Source organism: Haemorhous mexicanus, chromosome 1 (assembly GCF_027477595.1).
Source record: "Haemorhous mexicanus isolate bHaeMex1 chromosome 1, bHaeMex1.pri, whole genome shotgun sequence".
NCBI lineage: Eukaryota > Metazoa > Chordata > Aves > Passeriformes > Fringillidae > Haemorhous > Haemorhous mexicanus.
In genome coordinates this window covers 142219986-142241374 of record NC_082341.1, presented here as the reverse complement: position 1 = coordinate 142241374, position 21389 = coordinate 142219986, and the positions used below count along the sequence as shown (strand labels likewise).

At 33.9% G+C, this 21389-nt stretch overlaps 1 protein-coding gene across 3 annotated transcripts in view; it reads left to right on the top strand.

Annotated features, from left to right (window-relative positions):
• Positions 1–21389, top strand: part of CSMD3 (CUB and Sushi multiple domains 3) — a 583179-nt gene that overhangs the window by 90862 nt on the left and 470928 nt on the right. For all 3 annotated transcript variants that reach the window (XM_059857957.1, XM_059857877.1, XM_059857801.1), the window contains exon 3: positions 15680–15792. In XM_059857957.1, the coding sequence (XP_059713940.1) occupies positions 15680–15792 (113 nt within the window). The remainder of the gene's footprint in view (positions 1–15679; positions 15793–21389) is intronic.

The window sequence follows — 21389 nt, the reverse complement described above, 5'->3', positions numbered from 1 at the left end:
AAAGGTAACTCTTAAACCAGCTGCTAAATTCACCTTGTATTTTTGTAGTTATCAGTATCAATAAAAATCCCTTTTAAAGTTGATAATTGAATCAGAATACATCTGGAACAACCTTATATTTTTACTAAACTAAACCCTGAACAATTGGTTCCTGTATGAATACACTAATTCTATTATCTTTGAAGAAAGGCGTGATCCTTCTATTTTAACTGGTATGTCTGAAGAAAGCCAAAAGAATCCTTTGAGGTATTGTGCAAATGTATGTTTGTTTGTATGTATTTACATATACACTAATTAGAAAGAACATCAGGCATATGGCTTTGCCTGGAGAACTTTTCTCTCTGAGTCTCATACTTGCACCTGTAATAAGGAATATGCTGGTAGGCTTTCAGCTTTGGGTGTACTGAAAGTTGGAACTGCATTCAACATGATTCAACAATTTTATGTAGAGGTTTTAAACATTTTCTTTTCCCCTATGTTTTGAGTGAAGTAGATTGAATCTTTCTGTATCTCAGGTTTTCTTGAAGGTTATCTAGGGAAATTAAGTCTTGTTTGTTTGAATTCTTTCCCAGTCTATTATTGGACATAGGATTTTGTCTAAACATTTTGTTGTACAGAACTGCACCAAGTTATTGATATATATGCTGTAACACCAGGTTTCATTATTATGCTAATGTGATCCAGGCATATATGGAAGTGGCTCTTAAAACACTGTTTTAAGGAGTGCAGCTGTAAGAAATTTTTTAGCTGATAGTAAGCTATGAGGAAATTAAATAAAAACATGAGTTACTTTTTAAAAAAAATAAATTTTGAACTTCAGCATGTAAACAAATTTATTTATTGTGCTTTATGTTTGATTGGGGTTATGTTTAAGAAAAATGTGTTTCCTTAAACAAAGTATCTTTTTAGACTGGTATTTAGAGTAGAGCTCAGCTATTCTTGATATTGAATTAAAAAGTAAATTTTGAAGATATGTTTAAAGCAAGACCAACTTTGAATGTGCAAAAAAACCATATTCAATTTATGCCTTGTTAAATGGCTTGGTTAAAGAATAATTTTGAGCTAATTTCTCACTTTGTATTATGTGAAGCAGTGGTTTGAAGAAGTTATATTTAGCATTTTTATAAAGCATATTTCTTTATATATATATAAATATAAATAAAATGCAGGGAAACTTGAAAAGTTTTAAACTTTTTATGTAGGCTTTTCATTGTCTTTATTAGTCACAGTACTAAAAAGTAACATCTCTAACTCTTTATTGTGGAATGAAATGTGGGTAGCCAATTCATCTACTTCTTTGTGAGATATCCTGTTTGCAGTAACAATTGCCTACTTTTTAAAGTGTTGTTTACTCTGCTACCTGATTTGGTTAATGTTAGAGTTGTGGCTCTGATATGGAACCAAGATAACACAGATAACCTATCCTTTGATGATTGCAAAATATCAGCTAAGTGGACCAGCTAAGTGGACTCATATTTCTATTACAACTTTCTTTTTATTTAAACCCATTTATTAAAGGGCAAATGCAGTTGTACACCTGCCAGTCCAATAACTGTTTACAGATGTGCATTTTATTTGCCCATAGCTATTATCCAATCCTAAATACAAAGACAAGCACTAGTTGCATTTTCTTATCTGATTTCAGCAAAAGCAACAGAATCTTTTAAAATCTATTTTCTGAAATTAAGGTATTTCTTTGCTCATTTTGTAAGTATTTCTTCTATGCTCAGTTATTAGAAGATTATGAAAAGTGGAGATTAGAATAAGGTACCTGACACACTTCTGTTATATTTTCTGACACACTTCTGTTATATTTTCTATGTTCTCAAAGTCCAAACTTTAATTTAGATTTTTCTCCCTTGGAAGTGGGAGCTTATCTTCTATTTTAAACTCTATTATCCTTTTTTAAAAAAAATGCTTTTTATTTTCCTGCTAGAAGTTTTTCTACAGTATTTAATATGTAGTAACCAATATAGAATTAATAATTTACCTTCTATGAGACTGAAAATTGAATGTTTTTTAATTATGCTTATATAGAATATAAATTGTACTTATGTAATAGATACATTACTTTAAATCCTTTATTTCACTGCATTTGTAAAGATCATTATAGGGTCACATTTCTGGTTTGATGGGATAAAAAGCACCTCAAGTGCAACAACCATTTTTTTAGATCTGTCTTTTCCTGAATTTTAGATGTGTAAATGTAAAATATTTTCCATTACAACCTGGTTTTCTTTTCTTCTTACTTGTATTTAATTTGATTGTCTGTTTTGTTGTTTTTTTACCTACCCAAACCCCAAGGGCATTTCAAAGAAATTCAGAGTTTAATTTCCCACCACAATGGTCAAAAAGAAAGACTTTATTCATACTTATTTCCTCACTGCAGAGGATTCAGGCTCTGCCTTGAAACACCATATGCTCCAGACCTCTGAGTGTAAAGATAGACATACCCAGAGTTGGAGGAGAGACACCTTTACTCCAGCACCCTCCCTTCCCTCTCTTGCTCTTTCCAGTATACTCTCCTTATCTGTTCTCTTTTAAAGTGAACAGGGACCTGTGAGAAAAGTAAGTTGTTTCTGACTTAGTGAAAGTTTTCTGGAAGAAAATGAATGAAATAAAATCCACGGAATTTTTTGTTTGCTTGGGATTTTTTTTAGATATTGCAGCTAATTTAGCTGATGCATCAGTTGGTTTTATTCTATTTGTTGCCATTACTCTGTTTCAAAAGGCTGAATTTTTAATATTAAAAACATATAGATTCTGAAATATATGCATATAGTTGGTCTTCTTTTACATGGCCTGCTACTACAAATTTATCTCTATACCAGAACAGAAATAAAGAGTGTGGTGATAATGTCACAAGCCTTTTGCTCATGGATGAATTCCAAAGTGATACAGATATTTAGTATAAGCTGAAGCTGTTCTGGAAGTTCCTGGCACCTACAATGGTGAGAAGGAAAAGATGGCATCTCTCCTTTCCATATTGTGCTATTTTCACACATTAAGGCAAAGTTACAAAAGATAGTCAAATTCATCTAAGAGCTTGTTGTCACTCACAGAAGCAAACCCATCTCCTGTGTTCCTCTGACTTTGGCTGTGTGATCCTTCTCTTTTTTCCATTGGCTCTGGAACTTACCAGGCATACCACTTTGAGGATATGCTTCTCTTTGCTAACTGAATTGACTCAGGTTTATTTTTAAAGCAATAATTCTTTATCAGGGTGGTTAAATAAATTCAGAGAGAAGGGAGCAAATGACTAGAACCAGTGTGAAGTAGTGTTAAAACTCTGGGAAAATTGGAATGAGCAAGTTCCTCTCCTTCGGTGCTTTGAAAGCTCCCAGATCTGCTAAAATGTACCACAGATCTTTACCCAGCTTTAAGAGGAGGACAGTAAACTATATTGCCACAATGCTCCAGAAGCTCAAGATTAAAAATATGTACTGCTTGCCTAATTTTTTTCTTTTTTTAATTCTATTTATTTTAAGGACCTAGGATGCTTTCAAATTCTCTAAAGGTTATTGTCTTGATATGTTTTGTTCTTAACAGTTTTTCTCTCAAAGAAGACAGAAAATCCACATCCTACAGATTTTTAAAAACTATTTGTATGGTACTGTGATATCTGGTTCTTCTTACTTATCATTTGAAGTTATTCTAAATCGTTTCATGTCTTAAAAAAAATTGAATGTTTTAGAAAAGATATTTATAAAATCTGTTTCATTTCTGATGGTAGGAAAAAAGTGGAGAGTTGTATAATAAAAGTTTTACACTGATAACGGATGATGGCAGGTTTTAGAAACATGTTTTGTACAGAATGTAATGATCATACCAGAACCTGATGAGTACTTTATTGTTTAGTTCAAAGCAGCTGCTCAATTAACAATGTTCAGCCTTGACCTATGACCATTATTTTAAAATAATAGATTGCATGAGCAGTTTTGAATTTTGACAGGGAAAAAAAATTATCATTTGACAAAAAGTAAATTAGTTCATTAATCATATGTCAATTTGTTAATGACTTGTTGAACAAAGTATTTTTATTACTATTTTCAATGAGAGCAAAACATGAATCTAGTTGGCCACTTCTGCTCAATCAAGTTTGCTTTGTTTTATAGACTATTAAATTCTGTTTATTTATTTGAAAACAATTGAAAAGACATATAAAATTTGTAGGAGTTACTCCTATTAATATTTTAATTAGAATACACATAAGGGATCCTTTAAATTTCTTACTTCCCGATTCAATGGCTAAGTAACTGTTTAGAAAGAAATTTGAAAGACCAAAGATAAGCTGAATTTTACCAGGATATTGCAGTACAATCTTGCAATACTCTCAACTGTAATTCAACACCTTTATTAACTTCTCAGCATGTACACATAAATGCCCACAAACACATCCAAAAACATAAACCCTAAAGAGAATTGAACTTAATTGTCTATTACTTAGAAGATAAGTGTTATCCTTTTCTAACCCACTCCCGAGATTTAAAAGATGTTTGCTCTGAATTGGTGTGGAAGAAAGAACATTAGCGGTTGTGCTGGGTTGACTTTGGCTGGCTGCCAGATGCCCATCAGCCACTCCATCACTCCCTCTCAAAAGCAGGACAGCAAGAGAAAATACGATGAAAAAACTCCTGGGTCAAGACGAGATCTTACCTTTATGCCAGAACCCAATGTACACATGAAATTTACATATTACAGAGCCTCAGTCTAATTCACTGCCTAAAAATTGATTGATTTCTTGAATTATGGCATTTTCATATCCCATGAATTTCTTTAGCAATTCTATCAGCAATATATTGCTGAACTCTGAATTTATTTATTAGTTACATGTCCAATCCGTTTCTGAATGCTTTAAACATTTTGATTAATTGAACAACTAGTTCAACAAGGTAATTAAATTTTATCTTACTGGTTTTAGTTTGACACTTCTCAGTTTAATTAATAAGTGTGCATACATAACAAGTGAGTGACTGATCACTATCATGGGTGATTGTGATCCAAATCACAAGAATTCTTTTGGAGTTTATTTGATCCTCACTTGGATTGAGGACTTTTTGACCCTTGTGATTCTTTGAACTTGCTATTAGGATATGGTCTTTTCTGCTCAAAGCTCAAAAAGGCAGGGTTGCATAGGTGGGTGCATAAAACATGGATGTGAGAAAAGGCCAGTGCATGGAAGAGTTCATGGGATATTAGTTTTACTCAGGTAGTTGAAGCACTCATCAGAAAGACATAATCATGGAAATATTTTTGATGCCATCCATCATATTAGATACACAGTTCTCAAATCTTCAGAAACTTAAATTCATATGTAAGATGTAAAAAGTGTTATTTTGCTTTAGGAAATATTGTGGTGTACTAATATTAAAACATTGTCTTTTAAAAAAATGTAAAACTTCTTTTCATCCTAGAAAAGCATTTTTTTCTATCTGGAAAAGGAAAAAAAATCAAAGTAACTCAGAAAACCCACCCCAAACATATCCTGTAAACTAAGGAAAGTAGGATGCCTTTGTGTGCAAGTAGAATCACAGAATCATTGTGTTCCCCTGGGTCCTGTCGCCGGTGATCACAGAGAGAGCAGCGTCTGCCCCTCCTCTTCCTCTCATGAGGAAGCTGTAGATTGTGATGAGGTCTCCCCTCAGTCTCCTCTTCTCCAGGCTGAACAGACCAAGTGACCTCAGTCTCTCCCCATATGGCTTCTCTTCAAGGCCCTTCAACACCTTTGCTTCCCTCCTTTAGATTCTCTCTCTAATAGGTTTATATCCTTCTTCTATTGTGGTCCCCAAAACTGCACAGGTTACTCAAGCTGAGGCCACACCAGTGCAGAGTAATGTGGGACAATCTACTCAATCAAGTGGCAATTAATGCAGTACGTGTTGCACTTTGTACACCTACTTGATGCAAAAATACTCTTGTAAAACTTATAAATAAATAGTGATAGTACTAACAAAGATTTGGGGTTTTTTCCCTCCCCCCAGTTAGCGTTTCCAGGAACACCTTTTTGTGATCTTTCAGTATTTAAGGGAGGCTTTTAAGAAAGACAGGAACACTCTCTCAGTAGGGCCTGTGGTGATAGGACAAAGGTTAATGGTTTCAAACTAAAAGAGGCTAGATTCAGACTAGATGTAATGAAGAAATTCTTTACAGTGAGGGTGCTGAAACAGTGGGCCAGATTGCCCAGAGAAGTTGTAGATGTCCCTGAAAATATTCAGGGTAAAGTTGGATGAGGCTCTGTGCAGCATCCTCTAGTTGAATATGTCTCTGCTTATCACAAAGGACTTGGACTAGATGACCCTTGAAAATGCCGTACAACCCAAAGGTTTTTATGCTCCTATGACTTTATTTATCATAAGGACTGTGAAAAAGAACTCTCTACAGAGATTACAGCTTTTAAAACAAGCCTAAATCCTGGCATCCAATTCTTTGTAACTGTTCAATCACTGAAAGAACAACACTTTCTAACTTTGGTATGTGCCATCAGACTAAGCACGTTAGAATTCCAAGGTTCTCTCTCCTGTGGTATTTGTGATCACTTCGGTCTGTTACTTAGATCAGGTGACAGAGGCTATTATCACACAGAATAGTTTGAATCTGATGTAGTGTGTCTCTTGAACAGTTAAGGACTGGATCTGACTGCCCAGAAGGCTGAGACGCCTCCTTTCTTGCAGATTTTCAAGACCTAACTGTATAAAGCCCAAACAAACTTTTTTGAACTCAGAACTGCCCCTGCTTTGTTTGATATCCTCTAATCTAGTGCTGTGAAATGAATATTTTTTATTTCCAAGCAATCTTTTTACAGTAAGTTGCACATATATTTTTCATATTTTCCGTATTAAAACTTTTTTATTTTGGTAACATGCAAGGGAAAAAACATAACAGGAGTGAAAAAAAATCTCCTTTCTTTTGTGGCATTCATGCTACTTTACAATGGACATGGAGACAGTAAAAAAATGCTAAAATATTAGAGCTGCATCTCGAGCACTAGGCTGTGGAATTTGATATAGAAATCCAATAGCATGAGATGTACTTCAAACTAAATGATCTATATCCATTTGTGTATGGAATATGGATTTCTGAGAAGGAGGAGAAGCATAGGTAAATGTGTTCTGGACCACTTTAAAGGTTTTGTTCCAAAGCAAAGATATTTCCAGTTAACAGTTGTATGTGACTTTACTTTTAAAAATATTTTATTTGGTTACTCTTTCATATACTTAAAAGCATTGTTGATATTTAAACGATGTATTTAATGATATAGAAGATATTTTGTTTCATCATTTTTATTAGTGAAATACATAACTTAGTTTTTAAAAGCATATTACCTTGCTTTTCTTAGTTTTTTTCTTGACTGCCGTTTATGGACTACTGCTATTGCTCCTTAAATAGTTTTCAGAGCTTTTGAAAGTTGCTACTGGTAGATGCTCAGTTTGCTGTTTAGAGATCAGAGATGCTGTTGTGATTTAACCCCAACTGGCAGCTAAGCATCACACAGCCACTCCCTCACTCTTCCCACCAGTGGGAAGAGGAAGAGAAATGGAGGAGTAAAAGTGATAAAACTCATAGACTGAGACAGTTTATTAGGGAAATCCAAAGCCATACACAAAAGCAAAGCAAAACAAGGCATTAATTCAGCCTCAGGCAAGCAGGCATTCAGCCATCTCCAGGTGAGTGGGGTCCCATGAGAGTAATGGTGACTTGGGAAGACAAATGCCATCATTCCAAACATTTCTCCTTCCTTCTTCTTCCCCAGCTTCATATGATGAGCAAGACACCACGTGGTATGGGATATCCCTCGGCTCTGGGGGTCAGCTATTCCGGCTGCGTTTCCTCCCAGCTTCCCATTCACCCCCAGCCCGCTTGCCAGTGTGGCAGTGCGGGAAGCAGCAAAGGCACCGCCCAGCAGGAACAGAAACATCCCTGTGTTATCACGCTGTTTTCAGCACAAATACAAAACATAGCCCATATTAATCAGTGTGAAGAGAATTAACTCCGCCCCAGTAAAAATCAGCACAGATACTTAAATGTCTGATGAATTATTATGAAAGCTACACAGAAAAAAAAAAAAAAAAACAAAAAAAACACCAAAAAACCAAACAAACAAAAAAAACCCACAACAGATTGAAAGAGAAAGAGATGCTAGATTTTGTATTCCCATAAAGAGGGCAACCAAAAAAATTAACCATCAAAATATGGGATGTCAAATTTGATACATTCAATATTTTAAATCCATACTTTATTAAGCAATCATATATTTTCTTTAATATCTTGGGATTAAAAATAAGAAAATGCCATGACATGTAGAAATAAGGGGATATGGTCCTCAGAAAAAAATATTTGATGAGTATTAGATGAAAACAAATTTGCAGCTAGGAGAAAATACTGAAGAATGTTTCTATTTTAGTTGAGTACATGCTGGCCACAGCAAATGTAGCAGCAAATTGAATGAAAAGATCATGCTTTTTATCTTAGAGAATGCAAATAAGCAAACTCTTCTGTTGAGGGCTTTCTTTTTTTTTCTTTTTTTTTTTTTTTAATAATAATTAGAGCTAGTGGGAAAATGTTAAACAAGTATCTGGCAGGCAAAAGATCTCACTAAATTTGAAATTGAATCAGTGTAGCATCAGGCTAGTCAGATGTTAAATCTAATCATCTGCTACTTAGAAAATTAATAGAAGTTTATATGAATACAAAATCACACAGACAGGACTCCAGAAGCTAATAATGGATTCATCACTATGTGGTCCAACAAAACCAAGTCCCAGAAGTACCTAACTAAATTCAAGATGTATTTATTTGCTAAGTATTGACTGGTACTGTCTGCATAAATAACAGATAGCAAGTTACTGGTCATACCCACAAATAATATCCTGGTAGAAGGATTACAGCTAGCTTAATGGAATAAATCCACTGTTAGAGAAGCTTCATTTGTATATGTGCTCTGGATTTTAGAATAATATTTTCTGAAGATTATCAACTTAATTATGTATCATTAAGACCAAAATTTCTAAGCGGAAGGAAAAGTTACATTCATCTAAAAGAAAAAAAAGTTAGAAATATTTTATCTGTTATTTGAAAATATTAGATATTTCAGTTTCCTGTAAACTGCTAAATATGGAATAAAATTTCTGTCGTCTTCAGAAAGTTTTCCTTTACTTGTGGGGAAGATTGTCAATGAAGTTTTACAACAGTTTGTTTTCTCTACTTTTATACGTAAGACTTTGCTTATTGTGCATATTCTTTTTCAGAATCTATCTTCTCCTTTTTACAAGCATAAACAGTTATTTGGAAATCAAACTAACAGTGAGAATTTATAGGCTTTGACACTCTTTTTAATTTTACAGTCAAAGTTACGAAAACTTGAGATGTTAACATGCTTTATGTTTCTGCATAATTTTATGTAAATTAGGGACAAACATTTCTTGGACCTTTCAGATAAGACTAAAAATTATCCTGCTGTAAAATTTGTGTGACCTAATCAAAAATTTATTGAAATTAAGGGAGATTGCTCTTCACTTAAAACTTTTTTGGTGAATTTCTTCGGATACTATCCAATCTAAGAGGATATATTCCTGAGAAACTGTATTTTCTTTAGAAATAACTAACACACTGTAGAAAAGCTAGAATCTTGTGAACCTGAAAAGAAAACAAAACAATACAAAAAGCTATTAAAATGCTTGTAAAAAATTACCTATTTAAAAGTATAATCAGTGTCAAACAGCAAATATCTGACACACAAGCAAAAGAGGAAATACAGTCATCTTATTCGTCACATCACAGTGTCAAGTAAACAGTTTATCTAGGAGCACTTTTCTATGACTAATCAAGATTTCTTTCCATAATTTCAACTTTGCAATTATGAAATGATTGCTCTATTTAGATTCTGAAGCTGGGAGTTGGTCTTCCTTGAGAGCTGATGAGTTTAAAGTTCATCATGCAGCTTAAAGTGATATATGATTTAAGTTTTATCACAAGGACAACAGTAAAAGCAGAAAACAAATGATCAAACTGCAGAAATTTCCAGTCAGAACTCTAAAGTCTTGGAAACCACAAATCTGAGATGATTTGTCATTTTAAAATTAAGTCATATGTGATTGAGAAAAGATGGTGGGAGAGATTAAAATAGATAGATTATAATTACTCTTCGAGTAGTAGTGTTTTAAAAGATACTTAGAAAATGAAAACAGAACAATTCAACTGCTTAATATAGGTGCCTTCTTTTTTTGAATCTATAGCATGTAACAGAATATAGTACAGGAGGAAGAGACACAGGGATACACTCTTGTAAATAACATATTTGAAATGACATGTCATTTTCAATCATTTACAATGCCAAAAAATATTACTGCAAATTTGCATATAGGTTCAAACATTATCACTACTGCCCAGAACTTATTTGTTGCATTTTAATTATTATTGAAAGAATATTTAGAAATTCCTGTGTACATAAGACAGTGGGGTTTTTTTGACACTCCATTTGACTTTTTCCATTACGGAAAAAATAAGAGGATGGCGTCGGAAGACACATAAGACACAGAATCCTTCAAAACTACTCTCTCACCTGTAAAGACATCCTTTAGCCACTTTTTGTACATCAAGAAATCGTATGCACTTGCACCCCAAGTATTTAGAGACATCTGAAGACTCAAAGAAAATCTGTCTTATTTCACCAAGAAGTCAACAAATAAAACTAAAAAATAAAAATAGAGCAGTGAATATAACAGCTATTGTTACTAATCTGCCTATAATATTACTAACACTCATACTCAAAGCAACTAATTATTCAAAAATATGCAGTTAAAGTTGTACAGAATTCTACTAGAATCTACCTCCTTTTTTTTTTTTCTGGTGGTGGTCTGTGGTGCTTTTTATGTCCATTTGGACCCTAAGCCATTTTGGTTTTCCTTGGGAGGATAAAGATGGCACCATGGGGTAATTATGGCAAAAAACCAGCAAAATCATTTAATTAATTAATTAATTAATCATCACCATCATACTCTTTGTCACAGAGTATGATGATGATGATTTTCTTCTCCTCAGTCTTGGGTCTACATGGAGTAATTTAATCACATATCTCATAGGTCCTTTTCTCTGGTTCCAAGGGAGTGGGTGTTTCTGTTCTCCATTCTTATACTCTGAGATAATTGCAAAAACATTGCCAGATTCACGTTACTGAAACTACATAGCCTTGTAGTTTTGCATGCTATAATATATAAATTCTGAATACATATTCTGTCTCCAAATGATATCTTTAATTTCATTATATTTACTAGTGGAGTTTTAGAATTTCTATATACAATAAATTTTTCAGGATGAGCATCTGGTCTTTCTGAAATAGAAAAGTTGAATGAATAAAAATACCTCTAAACCTTTTCCTACCCTCCCAGAAACATCTGTAGCCTTGCACTACATGCATAATGTGTCCATTTCCTGTGGGTGTTAGGTGCCTGGCAAGGTTGTTAGACACACCAGAAGAAAAAAAGAAAATATATTCATTCATATGCAGTGTATTCATTTAAAAATTTGTATCACTGTTCTGTGTTTGATAACACTCTGCAGCTAAACTGCATCATCAAAATCAAATACTCAAGTAGAATATCACAATATAAAATTTGGGTTTTTAAGAGCTGAAACAGAAAAAATATATTTTCTTAAACCTCTGTGGATGCTGTCTTTTAGTTGCCATGGTTTCCCATGGTTACCTGGTATTAGTACTTATGGGATCTCTTTATGAGGTCAGAGAACACTTCCAAAATCAAAAAGAGAAAGAAGAAAAGGAACAGGTAATCTCACCAAAAAAAAAAAAAAAAAAAGAAAAAGAAGAGGAAGTACATCTGCCATATTTTTTTTCTGCCAAAGTAGACTATAAAGGAATAATTGAAGACCCTACCTAAAGATGTAGGCATGTCCTGCCGGGCCTCCATCTCTCCAGAAGCACACAGATCTCACAGTGGTACAATGTCATACCTACCAACTCCGTGCTGATGTTTTTCAAATATCTCACAGTATCTAAAACAGCAATAGAGAGTCACCTGAATAACTCCATTAGGTATTTTAAATTTGAAAAAACGTTGATACAAATGGAATGAGATATGCAAATGCAATGTAAGATGGAAAATTGTTGTAGATAAAAACCTTCAGCTACTAGAGGAAATTTAAATTTTAAATGTGTTTAATATGCATTTGATATCTGCTTAATGAGATGACTGCTTATTTTGCATAATTTTTCCACCTAAAGTTTCACTTTTACCAGAGTACTGAGCTAGACATTTAGTTGTCTAACATTTAGTTGGACATTGAGACTGATCTGAACAAGTGACAATCAGATCCATGCACATACATTATCTTACAGGTATTTTGCTGCTTACCTGCCATCTCTCTCCTGCAGTTATGATGTGCTTGCTGTTTCATTTTAAAAGGCAATGAAAACTATTCTAGCTAACACTTATGACAGTTTGTTGAGCTTAACATACGAATAAGACTTAAGCTCTGAGGTCAATATCCTTTTTGTACCTCATGAATAATACTCAGGTATTAGGTTATTTCAATATGAATTACATTAGAGTTCTTTCTAAAAATCTGTAGTATTTTACTGAGTCATATTTACATGTTGAATTTTTACTTACTAAAATTTTTGAATAATTTTGCATCCACTAAACCAAAAATATCACCTTTGAATTTCTTCATATCAATTCAAGTGTAGCGACCAAATTAAAGAAACAAGCATATCCTTTTTGACTAAATGCAACATAATGATGGTTATAAAAGGCCCACTGCTGAAAGCTAAATGGTATCCAACAGCTCCTATAATGATCTGTTTTGCATCAGGAGCTGTAATGTTTACTATGCCTGTAACATGTGTGTTCATTTTAAAAATCCACTATCCATCTAAGCTGTGTCTATGTACCACTCAAAAAATTCAATACTTCGGGATAACTGTGTATTTCTTTTCAGTTGGGTATATGTTTATACCCAGAATTCTTTTAAATCATTGAGTACATAAATAGATACCAGCTAAACCTACTGTGAATTTTATTCTAATTATTGATTTGGTTTTAAATTTGGCAAGCTTATTTTAAAGTATTGATCCTAACCAATAAATTAAGTTATTTATTGGTTGAGGACCAATCTATTAGAAAAAATGCACTGACATTGATTTATTTAAAAATTACGTATATGCTTGTTTGGGAGATGTAAGCATTTTGTTTCCTTTTTTTATTTATAGAACAAAAATATACTTTCCTAATGAAATAAAAAATGCATTTCCTAAATCATAAATATTTTGTACATAATTACTCATCTTTTCATAGTAACATAAGTTCTTTACTCTTGTTTTAATGATATTATTCATAAAGATACCAATGACAAAAAAACAAAACAAAACAAAACAGTTTTCTAAATACACCCTCTAAGTAAGGATGTGCTACATATAAATATGTGAATATATACCTCTTTAGGGGCCTTTGCTTCTTTTGTCAATGTTTTTAATTTTTATGGTTATGAGATATGAGTACTATTATCATTTGGCTTTCATATCTGTCATGACTGTAACATGGCAAAAATTGGCTTTTGTATTGAGGAGTCGGGGGGGGGGGTTTAACTTTGTTTTGTTTTCCAAAGATTGCTTATTATATCAATATAATACCCATCAATTTGCAGTATCTGTTAAGGACACCAAGTACATAGAGATCAAAAAAAAATATAAAACCTTTTGTGGTCCCCAAAGCAAATAAGCTTTATGGTGAATTACTGGTACATGATATAGAACTCATCCAAAGGTATCTTAAAGCTAAAAATAAGTAAAACATTAAATAAATTCTAATATTGCAATTAAAGCATTTTTTAGCAAATAATTTCCTGACCTTTTGAATTCTGGGCTTCTCATCACTCTATATCCTTCCCTTGATGAGACTAGAAATGCTGATAATGGTAGGACATAACTTATCAGTTAATTTGTGATTTCAGAAGACTGAGACTGAATTTCAGAATAAGCATCAGTAAACATATTAAAATGTCAGTAACTGCCATTGCTGTTCGTTCCTACATCAAGCAAAATCAAAAATATGTCATCTCTTCCAGCAAAATTATCAGGGTTTAAATATTTCTTAAAGTGTGCTAAAGACCAGCCTATGTAGCTGCACATATATAGCTGTATTAAAAACAAAACAAAACAAAAAAAGAAATCTAAACCAAACACAAAAAACCCTTGCAAACAAAAAATCACCATGAATTTGAAAAGGGAAAAACTAAATATTGAGCAACCCAGATTAACTCTGCCTTTTAACCCCCGCTGAACAGTAGATTGGACTATATGGCCCCTACAGGTCCCTTTTGACCTACATTTTTGTTCTAAATTCAAAGTAAAATGTAAAATAAGGGCCTGTCTAAAGCACATGAAAATAACTTTAATCTCAATCATTAATATAATATATCAGCCCGTCTGCTACCCAATTCACTACACATGGCTAAGTGGGTTCCAAAGGTATGTCTAGATTTCACTGGTCTGTGTGTACGCAGCTAAATTTTTCAACTTGTTCTTTACACATTTTTGACAGTTAAGTGTTATGGGCTTTGTTGGTCTGATATGAACCCTGATGAGGTTATCCTCCTAAAAGTGAGGCAGATAAGAGTTGTCACATGTACATCAAATAAATGTGTAGAAGTCAATATCAGCAGAGCTTATCAGCCGTGCTGAGTACACAAACATTTTTCTTTTATTTCTGTCTCAAACACAGTGATTTTAATAGAACAAAACAAAACTAAACATACAAATGACAAAATTTCACAACCTGTATAGGAATAATTATATCCAGATGGGACTTGTCTTGCTTGTCTAGCCTCTGCTGCTGGACCGAAAGGCAGCACTGCAGTGGTTTCACCTCAGAGACACCTCCGGCCGGTGGATGCTGCAGCTGGCACTGGAGACAAGTGCAAAGCTCCATCCTTTGAACTCTGCCAATCACTCGATAACCTTCTGGAATGCCAGCGTTGATAGACAGCACCCAGCAGGGGTCAGGGTGGGGGGAGAAGAGGTGATTGGCACCTGGGAATGATTGGTATACCTGAGACAAACTATGACATCACACTGCAACATCTCCCCCTTGTTTTTATCACACCACAACAAACCTGCAATTCCTTTCAAGAGAGATTTTTGTATGGATTTACTATTTCACAATGATGCTGCTCTTTGAGTAGAAATGAGATATTTCTTCTCTGAGGCCAAAGTGCACTGTTTAAATAATACTAAATTCCCTTATTAAAGTGAATCATTGTCCCTTTCTTTCATCATATTACTATGGAAAAATTCAGCTACTACAAATTTTAGCAGAAACCTGTGTAAGATATATAGTGCAATACATTTTTGAACATAAACCCTAATGTCAGGTGTATTGTGATTTCTTTGGTTGTTTTATTTTTTCAGCTATGGATAATCTGAACTGGTTTTAATTCCAGTTTCTACATCTTACTCTCATCTATACTAAGTATAGTGTCCATCAAATATAACCAAATTTTCTATTAATTCCTCATTTACTATATAAATAATTTTTTCAAGTAATTCAAACTACATCCTTTTCAGACAGTTGTCCTTTCCATGATTAAATATTATTGGGAACAGCCATCTGTCACACACAGTTTTATTTTCCAAACAATTAACCATGAATTGTGCTTTTTTGTTTCTTAGGTTAACAGGATTTCATCTTCCTCCACCTGTGACAAGTACAAAATCTGTATTTTCACTGCGCTTGACAAGTGACTTTGCAGTTAGTGCTCATGGGTTTAAAGTTTACTATGAAGGTAAGACATTCTTAACAAAATAATCTCTTTTTTTTTCCTCTGATCTCTATACATAAAAAAAACCCCTAAGCATACCACAGAAATATACAAATATACACATATATAACCTTATCCAAGTTGTTATATTTGCTTTTCATGTAATCATTCATAGATGCATAGTCAAATCTCAAACCAAAATATTTTAAACTCTACAATCTATAATACCATCCAGACACAAATATTTTATGATCTCTAATAGTGGCAAGTTGTTTTAATTCTGAAAAACTTAATTGTTATTGAACAATTGTTATTGTTCTGATCCTTCTGACACATGCATATTCAAATTAATGTCAAGACATTACTAGTTAGTCTTGAATTTCCCTGGATAGTGGCATCTGCAAATTTTATGGATGGAAGCCTTCTCATATGTTTGCACAGGAGAACTGCTGACTCAGTTCTCTGAATTTACAACAATATGTTTCTCTATTGCCTTTTTCACAATTGTCTGTAGTCTTCACACAGACACTGTAGTTAATGAGCTGGAACGTGTATTCCTGAAGTCCAGAAGTTCATAATATTGTGTATATATGTATATATATATATATATATATATATATATATGTGTGTGTGTGTGTGTGTGTGTGTGTGTGTGTGTATATATATGTTCCAGGAAGGATCTTGTTTATGATCAAGTTCAGTATGGTAGTATTTGAAGAGTTGGTTTATATCATGCATTCATTTTTGAAACCCATTTCTTGGTAGCAGGGACTATGAACTCTAACAAGTTTTTATAGGATATAAACAGAAACTGTTTTTTTTTCTTTGCTATAGTGTTTGGCGTTTGGTTTTTTTAATTTTTGGATTCCTCTCTTCTCCATTTTTTTTAAGGACACTTGGTGTTAAGACACTTGATTTTTCTATTTCCATGAAGTGTCTCTGTCAGAAAGCCAGTGCTATAGTAAACTGCCTGGAGAAGTTCTGAGGTCATTGCTGTACCTTTCTTGGTCCTATCTGTAACAGAAACTAATCTCTGAGAAATTAACTAGCCAGGAAACTATACAAAAATTGGTAATGCAATGAAGAGCTGCTGTGGAAATACAGTACAGAATCACTCTGTAGGAAAATGTCTTCAGCCACTGAAATAATTTACCTTTAGGTATGATGCATTAGAATTCAACTTCATGTAGAAATTCTCTCCTATATACCAGGATCTGAAATTAAAAACATAAAATATTTTTTAGGCCTTTCTTGTTCCTTGATTTATTAGAGAAAATAGCTGAAATTACACAATTTTTTTTTTTTTGTGGGGGGGTTGCACATAAAAGAGAAATTCAGGCTATATGTAAGTGGTCTTGCCTAGATTACAGCTACTCTGCAGTCTGTTAATTTTTCAAGCATATGGTAACTGCTCAGCAGCAGCATAATTAAAACTGTTATATTAAAATGCACTATGAAATTCCTATAGATTTTTAATTATGCAAAATATATGCTTCTCATACTTGAATTGAATTCATTATATATGATATCATCTGTCCTTATAAAAAATTACTGAAGGATTTTGTACTGCTAATGCTAACACACAACATACTATGCATCTCAGTTACGATAGAGGATAATTAAGATTTAAATGGAAGATCAGCTATGGACTTCAGCTTGCACATATGACTGACCCTTCACAGAGTTCCTTTCTAGGTGAAAATAACATGCTGATTAATAGAACTTGAGCTCCTAGGTCAGTATAAAATCTGGGGAAATCTTACCTTTAACTACAGAAATCAGCATTTAGAACAAAGCATAAACTTGTTATCTTGAACATGATACTACTTTCTTTTTGAAACTGATGTTTTATTTTATGAAATTAGGAATTTTCAAAAAAATTAGGCTGGATACCAGAGTTTCAGTTCAATGGAATCTCCCTTACCACAGCCAGATCTGCAGTTTTAAGACCTGAATCAAGCTAGCTTCATTCAGTCAGATAATTTTTCTTTCAATATGTTTTTTTCTGACTTCATGTGAAGCTATCCTCCTTATACCCAGACAGCAAAGAAATGAAAACTCATTACATTCATTTAATGCCTCTTTCCTTGATATGAGAGAATAGACGTATTTAAATGATTAATCACATCAGAGAAATTTCCATTTCTGTTCTTGTACTCTTTGTGAACATGCATAACCCTGCAATCAACATTTTAAGATCTGGTTCTGCCTAGTATCCAGTTTTCAAAAATTTTGATTGCCCAGTAGCTCCTTTTTAGCTCCTTGATGAAACATCTGCATACTTAGTACCCTTAAATATCAGGCCTCATAATTTAAAGCTTCATTATGGATATGTAATTTGAAATTTAAGATAGAAATGATTAGCAACCTGTCATTGCAGTAGAGCAAAATGATAGAGGTGGCTTGAGAGGATAGGGTGAGAAGTAGTGAGATATATCTGAGGAGATTAGATCCAGTTGTAATTTGAAAAATAAGGAAAGTACCTTTCATAATCAGAGATAATTTAAAACATTTTCTTTTGAGTTGCTTTGAAACAGATTACATAGGTAGATGGTTACATGGAATCCATTCCTGTTCGCTATTTAGAGAAATAAAATAAAATGAACAAAGTCCAAATATCTATTTTAGTGATTTCTCATCCTCTTGACAAATTTGCAGTTGAGCTGAAAGTTGACAACAAACTCCAGAGTACCTGACAGAATCTGTGGGAAATATAAACCAATGGTGGACTTTCTTGATCAAAACATGTAGGAACCTATTTATTTTCTGATCTCCTGAGAATAAAAATGTTTATGAAAAGATATAAAATTATATCATGAATAGAAAGACTATTCTGAGCCACCATATGTAAGCCACTGCAATTGCATTCAGTCAAACCAAGTGCACTATAGACCACGAAATATCAAGTCTGGCCTGCTAAACATCAGCATCATAAGCCTCAGTCTGTAATCTTCATCCCTCCATTCTTCTCTCCTTCTTTCTTCTCTTCTCACTGCCTTTTTCTTTCCTCTATATCAAGTGGCATATTTGAGTTATCTTTGGTACCTTTACACAGAAACTTCTTCATGTTTAGCTTCTTTTTATTCAGAAAAGAACATATCTGATAAACATACCTCTCTATATAGCACAATACCCCTGAAAAACAAAATTACTTCATGAGAGAAAACTGGAACAGATTACTCAAAAGTAATAGACTTCACTTACAGTGACAACAGAAAATTGTGAGGTGCACTACAAATTAAGGAGGGATTTTAAAAATACCCTGGAGCTAATTTTATCACTGTCTAGTAACACAGCATTGCTGGTTGGAGTGAGAAATGGGGAAGTTCTAAGCCTGCTGATTTTTTTTTTTTTTTTTTTTTTGAGAGAGAGTTTTATGGAGAGGTTTTTAGCAGCTTTCTGGCTCTCTGCAAGATTGCAACATGTACTAATATCTGGCTAAGGAATGCTATACCTAATTTCCTATTTGATAATTTAGGCTAAGTACAGTGTAGATGTGCCCTTTTATTTTATTTCTTGTGGGATAATTTGGTTTTGGAATAGAAGAGGCCGATGGACTTTTCCATTTCCTGTTGTCCTAAGATACATAAGCAGCTTTATTCACGGAGAGTACAGGAGGGGAAATACAGCTGCTGAGAAAGAAAGCAGCATAGCAGCTTGGCCACACAGCAAAGGGGATTCAGTGGATCTAGTCCTGCTTTGAACAGTGCTTCCTTCTGTTCTCACTGTGGTATTTTACAGCTTTAAAACAGGTAGCTGACATTGCTAAAATCATTGATTTCATTAGGAAATGGACTGCTAGAGTTTATTGTAATCTTTATAAGTTAAATATGATAGACATTTTTGTGTTATCCTATTGGCCATGGCAGAGCAGAAAAAATTAATATATAGATTACCCTTGTAGTGAAAACTCTGAATGTCCAGGAAGTGAATTGCAAATATTTATAGTAGTGGTATGAAATATAACTTTATCTGGTTTGTACTGCTGCACATAATTTTAAAGCCATGTTATAAAACTGAATCATTAGGCACTGTATAAGTAATGAAATGGTCTTAAGATTTGTACTGGAGTGCTGCTATGGAGTTCAGAAATTCTGCTGAAATATTTTTGAGAGTGCAGTCTGATTTATCTGAGTGCAATGTAAAAAGTTTCAAGAATGATCACAGCTTTACCAATAATGGGAGGTGGGGAAGCAAAGAAAGGAGCAGATGGTGTTTATTAACAGAATAGGATTTCCATCTAGTGACTTCTGTGGACTTATCATACATTTCTTTCAGAAATATTAAGAAAAACTGGTAGCTGATGTACAGAATTATTGAAGCATGTAGATAAGAAATACAAGTAGGACTTAAATATGTCAGGATGTGGGTGCTAAAAATAATTTTGGCAGCTGGTATAAAGCTAGAGAATTTGAAGAAATAGGATAAACAATTTTTAGGTCTCCTGTGTATCAGAATTCAGAAATGTGGCTATACATAATCTAAATCTTGGATTCAGGTAAGGTTTTTGAAGTCCTAAGTATATAAATCTAATAATACCACTGCTAACTTAATATAAAATTTAAAGGAGTACTAATGAATTATTGTTTGATTTTGGAGTGCTCTCTACAAGAAATCCACTGAAAAATTGTTTGCCAGGTTGGAGTTCTAAAAGACACCAAATTTAAGCTGTAAGTTTGTCACCAAGTTGATACCTGATGGATACTATAGGCTCTGTGTTGTTGCTGTTCACATTTTGCCATACCCGCTGTGGGTGTGGCTGGTCTCTGTCATTACATTGCTTCAACAGCCCCTTTATAAAAATTGAATTAAATTGGAGAGGAGAGGAGAGGAGAGGAGAGGAGAGGAGAGGAGAGGAGAGGAGAGGAGAGGAGAGGAGAGGAGAGGAGAGGAGAGGAGAGGAGAGGAGAGGAGAGGAGAGGAGAGGAGAGGAGAGGAGAGGAGAGGAGAGGAGAGGAGAGGAGAGGAGAGGAGAGGAGAGGAGAGGAGAGGAGAGGAGAGGAGAGGAGAGGAGAGGAGATTCCATACGAAATCAAAACCAAGTTGTCATGGTGCTTCTACGTACTTTACCTATATGCTGTACTGGTACCATCATTCTTGTATAAGTCCAGAGGAAGTAGGGAGAAAAACAGCCCTGTGAACGTATCTGGTTAATTTTTATAGCACTTCACACTATTTTCTTGATACTACAACCACTGATTTGGCTAAAGAATAACTTCTGGAAACAAAGTTAGCTCTTGAAGACACCAAGCTTTAAAAAAACTTTCTTTGATCTCACTGATCACTCTGCCTCACTTAGAAGTAAGACTTTTTAATTTTGATTTTTCAACTTCCAGCTACTGGCTTTTGTTCTGCTTTTATCTGCTAAATTATACAGCCCTTATTATTAGCATCTGTGAGTTCTTATGGAGGTTCTTAAGTGCTGCAATTAAATCGTAGGCTTCAGAGTATTCTTTCTCTTTAATATGGGCTTTTGAAGCATTAACATTAATTTTCCAAATAATGAATTATTTTCTGTCATTCTTCTGTATTTTCATCATTTTGTTACAGCTGTGTGAAAAAGGGCTCTGATCAGTACACTTGTCTGGCTGAGGCCTGAACCTGATCACCATAACCTGTCC